General features: G+C 38.1%; 1 protein-coding gene across 1 annotated transcript; it reads right to left on the bottom strand.

Moving 5' to 3' along the window:
* Window positions 1-647: 647 nt before the first annotated feature.
* LOC111499841 (squalene synthase-like) lies at window positions 648-6,452 on the bottom strand. Its single transcript, XM_023151536.1, has 14 exons — window positions 5,779-6,452; window positions 5,289-5,331; window positions 4,140-4,229; window positions 3,904-3,979; window positions 2,881-2,950; window positions 2,653-2,796; window positions 2,450-2,554; window positions 2,209-2,355; window positions 1,733-1,808; window positions 1,520-1,608; window positions 1,320-1,411; window positions 1,176-1,221; window positions 997-1,090; window positions 648-898 (listed from the first exon to the last, which is right to left on the bottom strand). Exons 1-13 carry the CDS (start codon window positions 5,971-5,973, stop codon window positions 1,010-1,012), a joined length of 1,254 nt encoding a protein of 417 aa, XP_023007304.1. The 5' UTR covers window positions 5,974-6,452; the 3' UTR covers window positions 648-898; window positions 997-1,009.
* Between the last annotated feature and the right edge of the window lie 213 nt (window positions 6,453-6,665).

Raw genomic sequence — 6,665 nt, 5'->3', positions numbered from 1 at the left:
TTTTTTTTTTTTTTTTTTTTTTTTTGAGGTATCTTGGTGACTTATTCAATATACAGCGTCCTTCTCCCTAATTTGACTGGACTAGTTGTAAGATGACCACCGAACGACTTTCTGCTCGATTAGGTGAATGCGAGTGATGAGGCATAAGCTTTCTCTGTTCGCTAGGAGGGAAACTCGAGAAGGGTTCAGGTAGAAATAGATGGTTCAACTCTAGAAACTATTTGTGAAGTGTGCCATATATATTGAGGGACTCTGTATCATTCATTATTAAAGCGAGGGGCAAAGCTCATATGGATACATTATTTCATTGTTCTATGTTTTGTGAGACCTTGCACTAAACACATACTCTTCGAGGGTCGTGAAGTGTAAAGACCGAGGAGGAAATTAAGAGGAAATCGTGTGGATGATTGAGATCACAAGATTTTCTTTCGCTGAAAATCTCGATACAAATTTTTTTAAAGATTTGAAAATCGTCTCATTGAACAAAACATATCTTAATTTGAAGTTAATTAATTATTATTTTAGAAAACAATGATTTGATCTCTAGTTTTTACATTTGTTGAATTTTTTTACACGTCTTTCTATATTCTTTCATTTCCTGATTTCTTAAAAAGACAGTGATGCACACTATTTGTTATGGAAGATACTTTTAATTCCAAAACTTAATCCCTTAATAGAATATTGAAAAAACAAGAACAAAGCTTACTTCCATGTCAACCATTACACTACACATCCCCATTAGAATGCTACAAGATCTCACTCGTTTCCTGGTCTGTACTTAACAACACACTAACTTACACCCTTTGTAACATTTAAACAAAGCTCTGAGGAAGATTATGGAGCCAAAAACTAAATCATACCGTCCAAGTTCATGGCATGTTCGGTTCAAACTCCTGTCCTGTATTCACAAAACCAAACGTAGAACATAAACGACTATAACGACTATATGCCATTGCCTTTGTCTGTAATCAGTGACCCGATCGATAAGATACTCACCGGAGTTCGATGCTCATATGGGTTGGTTAGCTGGTAACTGTCTGGCGGAGAGATACGCGAGAATGATGCATATTAGGCTGAAAAGGATGACAATCTGGATCGGAACAACAGAAACATCATATATTTTAACGTTGAAAACGATATCGTTACGATGTTATTTGAGTAATAAAAAAACTCACCACAGCTGGATTGTACATTGGCTCACTTCTTACCACATACAAGTTCCTGGTGGATGATAATAAAGATGAAAAATTTTCAGAGCGGTCAGAGGATTTGAAGCTTGAGACATAGAAACGAGTGAGACCGAGGAGGAAAATACGAACCGTTTGTTCAAGAGACCCGACTCCTTGCATGTTTTCTGTATTGCCTCAATCCTGCTCAGGGTTTTAGCAGCATTAGGATCATTGTTGTTGACCTGTAGAAAACCCGAAGAAGTTAGTTAATGTAATAAGCTCTCATATTTCTGCAGAAGAACAAAAACCGATCACTGAGCAATCGTTAAGTCTGACCGAAAGATTTCTACCTTAGCCTTCAGCATAACAGAGAAATCAAAGAAAGCTCCATAGACGTCTGCAACTGTTTTCGTTCGATCAATGATCTTTGCAGTAAGACCTGCAGAACAAAAGCCACAAAAGTTCAAACTACGGGCAGATTCCAAAAATGCTAGCTCCCTTTTTCGACTTACCACCAAGTCGGTGCACCCTTTATTTTCTTTACTAAAAGATTGAAATCTTACCCCGACGCAATTTGACGACCCCCCTGAAGACTTCGACATTGTTGTAGCATAATGCTAAGGTTCCAATCGCCATAATCTATCAAAAGCACATCCCAAACTAAATGATTATTCCTACAAAGATGTCAAAATATTGCTCTATGGAGAACGGGAGCATTTAAAATGTTTGGAATCCATATTATACAAGGAGAGATTATTTTTGCTAATTCGAATTTAAGGGTGATATCAAATCAGTATATTTCCGGCATTGATAAAAATATCCTCTGAAATGAAGCAAAAAGTACACGGAACATCAAGATCAAAGAGTTAACTAAGTAGTCAGATCGATCAAATTGAACAAATGATAGGTCAAGATCATATGGTTCATTGGGAATAATGAAGTTCTCCATTTCTTTCGAAGGTGCTGACCCGCAACGAGGCAGAGACGACTAAGTTAGCTTATGACTTATCCCTACACGAAGAGTTGAAAAATCTCGTACCTGAGGGATTGCACAAAATCGAAATATGGAAAGATCTCTTAAGTTAGACATGTATGTCAGACAATCCTCCACATGGTTCAAAGCATTAGTGACCAAATCATTGAGGCATTGCACAGCCTTGACCGAATTCTTCTCATATTTAAAATCCTATAATGCCAAAGATAGTGAAACAAGCCAATCAGACCAAAAGGCAACATAAGAACCAGAAACCAAAAGGACAAAGGCATATAGATTTATGCACCTCTAATTTATCAGCATATTTGTTCCAAATCTCGCGAGGCCAAAACATTCGAGATTTCGGTATCTCATTGATGTCCTCCAAGTAATCTCGAATAATGTTTGTTTTCTGTGTTATAGTAGTTCAGTCGTCGGTGTTAAACTTGAACGCAAATAGAAACAAAATCATTGGAAAGAACATTGACCACTTCGAGAATAATAGCTAACCTGAAGAAACAATCCCATAGAATTTGAAAGAGAATCAGATGCCAAATCCTCCAACTTCGATGCGTGGAACAACTTTGACAAACCAAGTCCGACAAGTCCAGCTACGTAGTGGCAATATTCATCATAATCGTCAACTGTCTCTACCTACAAGAACAGAAGAAATGTTTCAGTTCTCTACGCCAACCAATACGTATTAATTCAGCCATGGATGACAGAGTCATGCTGTACCTCTTTGCAAATGAATTTAGCCATTCCGGCACCCATTCGTTTCGTGATATCCTCAATCGCTTCCTGGTACCTGCAGAGGCAATTGAGCATAGTGAGTTAAGCACTGAAGAAGTTTATAGTCAGAATCAAAGATATTCTAAGCAAAGGGGTTTTCTGATGTTTCATTTTTGGAGGGATTTTATTTGATACTAGAATGAAAAGGTTACTAAAGAGTTGGACAACTAGTTCCAATAATCTCTATGTAACGGGCCAAGCCCACCGCTAGAAGATATTGTTCTCTTTGGACTTTTCCTTTCGGGTTTAGCCTCCTCGCTAGTACATCGCCCGGTGTCTGGCTCTTATACCAACTATAACAGCCCACGTCCATTGCTAGCACATATTGTCCTCTTTGGGCTTTCCCTTTCGGGCTTCTCCTTAAGGTTTTTAAAACGTGTCTGCTAGGGAGAGGTTTTCACACCCTTATAAAAAAATGTTTCATTCTCCTCCCCAACCGATGTGGGATCTTACAATCGGTTGAGTGTCAGTGGGGTGGATTGTGAAATCCCACATCAATTGGAGAGGAGAACAAAACATTCTTTATAAGGGTGTGGAAACCTCTCCCTAGCAGACGAGTTTTAAAAACCTTGAGAGAAAGCCCGAAAGAGAAATCCCAAAGAGGACAATATCTGCTAACGGTAGGCCTGGGCCTTTACACTCTTTCTTGTGCACATAAAAGTTTGTTTCATTTTGTAAAGGAAAAACAAACAAAACAGAACTAATTGCAGTGAAGTAAACTAAAATCAGAAAGAACATCAGTCATTTATGGGACTTTTAGTTTCATTAATATTGTTATTTCTTAAACTTATTATTAAAATATAACGTTTTTGAAACAATTTATGTTAATATTGTTGTTTTTATTACATGAACGAAGTTCGTCTCTTAAGAGGCGAACTTCAACACGCATGGATGATGTACGTCATCACTTGTTTCTTATCTTGTTGTTAGAAACCATCAGACAGGAATCAGTAGGTTCTAGTAACCAACCCTTTTGCAAGTTCAAGAAACGCAGTTGAAACGTGATGAAACTCATCCATAAGAACTTTATAGTGCTTTGTGCCACCTGAATATAGAAACAAGAACACAAGTCAGCAGAAGAAGAGAAGAGATCCTAACTAAAAATACCTCTTAAAACATATGAACTCAGATGCACAGAAATTCAACTCATTAATTCGTTTTTCGATTCTAAAGAGAGAAGAAAAAATTACAAGTAAAATACTAACATGAAAAGTGCCAATCAGGGTTATATATGTGACGGTGAAAAGCGTTCAGAATGGGCACTTTGATATCTGTTTCTATGCTTGTATCATCCTCTGTAAAGAAATATAAATGTTAGATCAGTTTGAAAACATATGAAAGCTGCTATGTGTAACCATAACAGAGAAGAAAATGCCATTGACCGAAAAATCTCCCTCACAATAAGACAATTAGGCTAAGCCACATAACAAAGAAACCAACATGAATTTCTACATGTTCTTGCATGTATTGATACAATTACAAAGAAAATAAAGAATTTTTCTCGATTACGTAGGGTGAACGTGTTCAAGTGAAATTGATAACTGGGAAGATTATGAGTGCCGAAGTGGGAACTTAATATAAATTAAGTTTGTAAACCTAAGGTAATTGTAACGGCCCAAGCCCACCGCTAGCAAATATTATCCTATTTGGGCTTTCCCTCAAGGTTTTTAAAACGTGTCTGCTTGGGAGAGGTTTCCACACCCTTATATTATAAAGGGTGTTTCGTTTTCCTCCCCAACGGATGTAGGATTCTCACAATCTACCCCCTTTTGAGGTCCAATGTCCTTGCTGGCACTCGTTCCCTTCTCCAATAGATGTGGGACTCCCATATCCACCCCACTTTGAGGCTCTGCATCCTTGCTAGCACTCGTTCCCTTCTCCAATCGATGTGAGACCCCCATATTCACCCCCCTTCAGGGCCCAGCGTCCTTGCTAGTACACCGTCTCGTGTCCACCCCACCTCCTCGTGTCCATCCCCCTTTGGGGCTCAACCTCCTTGCTCGCACATCGCCAGGTGTCTAGCTCTGATACCATTTGTAACGACTCAAGTCCACCACTAGCAGAAATTGTCCTCTTTGGGCTTTTCCTTTCGGCCTTCCCCTCAAGGTTTTTAAAATGCGCTGCTAAGGAGAGGTTTCCACACCCTAATAAAGAATGTTTTGTTCTCTTCCCCTGCCAATGTGGGATCTCACAGTAATGAAGCTAAGATAATGTAACCAAAATGGCTATCTAGTTATTACTCGACCTGTATCGATTGCAATCGAAGCAAAACCCATCACATTTCTCAAACTTAAGGCCAATGATGCATAGAATAGGATCTCACAAACAAAAGAAGTGAAGAGATCATAACATACCAACAGTGTCGAGGGCTCGCAAAACAAGATAAAATATGCATACCTGCGAATAAACGAAAACGATAAGCTAAGAAATACCATAATAAGGCTATTTGGATAAACAAATACATACACTTCAACAATTAGTGAATAAACAAACACTGAAATTGTGCAGTAAGAACTGTTACTTGTATTAAAATCCATGTTATAATATAAGGAATGAAACGGGAAAGCTTTCACAGTGATAAAAGATCAGTAAACATGAATAAATATGATAAACAGCATCAGATTTGTTCATATATTCACTCAACGTCTATCAATATTGTTCTTCCTAACAAACGATCAATCCACCAAACTGTTCAAAAAGAAAAACCATCAGAGCTGATAAATGGATTCAACATCAACAACACCACCATCAATCCATGATATGAAACAGATTAATTCAACTAAAGGAACACCAAAACATCTACTATAAATAAAAAAGACATCGAGCTCTTGATCTTGAACTTACAGCATTTCGAAGCTCGGGCGTAAGCTGCTGAATAACGAGAGCAAAGCTTCGAGAAACCTTATGCAGCATGGAATAGCAAAATCCCCAATGAGGCTCCGGCGGGATCTGCTTCTCCGCATGTCTAGCAGCCATTTTCAGTTTCAAAAGCGGATAAAAGTCATCCGGATGACTCAAAATCGCCCTCAAACTCCCCATTTCTAGCTCTCAATCCGATTTCAAACACCCAAACTCCACAAGTTTCAGATCCCACGCCGGTCAAACCTCAGCGCAAACACCCAATTCCTCAAATGGCGTTCCTCTAATTCAATCGACAATGACAAATTCGAACAAAATAGCGAAGAAAACAGAATGATTGAAGCCCAAATCCCCAAATGATGGACAATCTAATGAAGGATGATGGTTTTCAGATATTTAAAGAAGAGAAATCCATGGAATCTGCTTATATAGCTGTGCAGATTGTTTGTTGAGATGCTGTAATCAAAGAAAACAACGTGAAATACGTGGTTTCAAGAATTTGCAGAAATGGAAGATCAGTGGAGGGAATTTGAAGACTAAAGTGGGCGTTCTGGTGAATGCGTGTGCACTGAGTACAATACAAATTGGCAGAGACCAAAGCTTTTTACGGCCCCAAATTCAAATGGCAATCAATCTTCAGTCTTGTTCTTCTTGCTCTCGATTTGTTGGCATCTTATAATTATTTTATTCATTCAAATGTCATCACAAATATATATATACATCATTAAATAAAATTGGGTGTGGAAAGTGAGTGGCGTGTTAGACCCGATGGATCCACCAAAACTCGACAAAATAACATTAATTTATGCATTTAATTCAATTTGGTGTAGTTAATAACATTATATGATTATAAACAAATAAAGAAATACTAC

Source organism: Cucurbita maxima, unplaced genomic scaffold (assembly GCF_002738345.1).
Source record: "Cucurbita maxima cultivar Rimu unplaced genomic scaffold, Cmax_1.0 Cma_Scf00027, whole genome shotgun sequence".
Taxonomy (NCBI): Eukaryota; Viridiplantae; Streptophyta; class Magnoliopsida; order Cucurbitales; family Cucurbitaceae; genus Cucurbita; species Cucurbita maxima.
Note: the sequence above shows the minus strand (reverse complement) of the source record. Positions and strands in the feature narration are given on the sequence as shown.

Bases quoted from the DNA above. Each gene is read 5' to 3' on its own strand.
- LOC111499841 (XM_023151536.1), bottom strand. From the start codon at position 5,973: ATGGGGAGTTTGAGGGCGATTTTGAGTCATCCGGATGACTTTTATCCG. The intron at 3,980-4,139 runs GTTAGTATTTTA...TTCTATATTCAG, and splicing joins CCCTGATTGGCACTTTTCAT to GTGGCACAAAGCACTATAAA. The intron at 1,412-1,519 runs GTAGAAATCTTT...GGTTTTCTACAG, and splicing joins CTGTTATGCTGAAGGCTAAG to GTCAACAACAATGATCCTAA.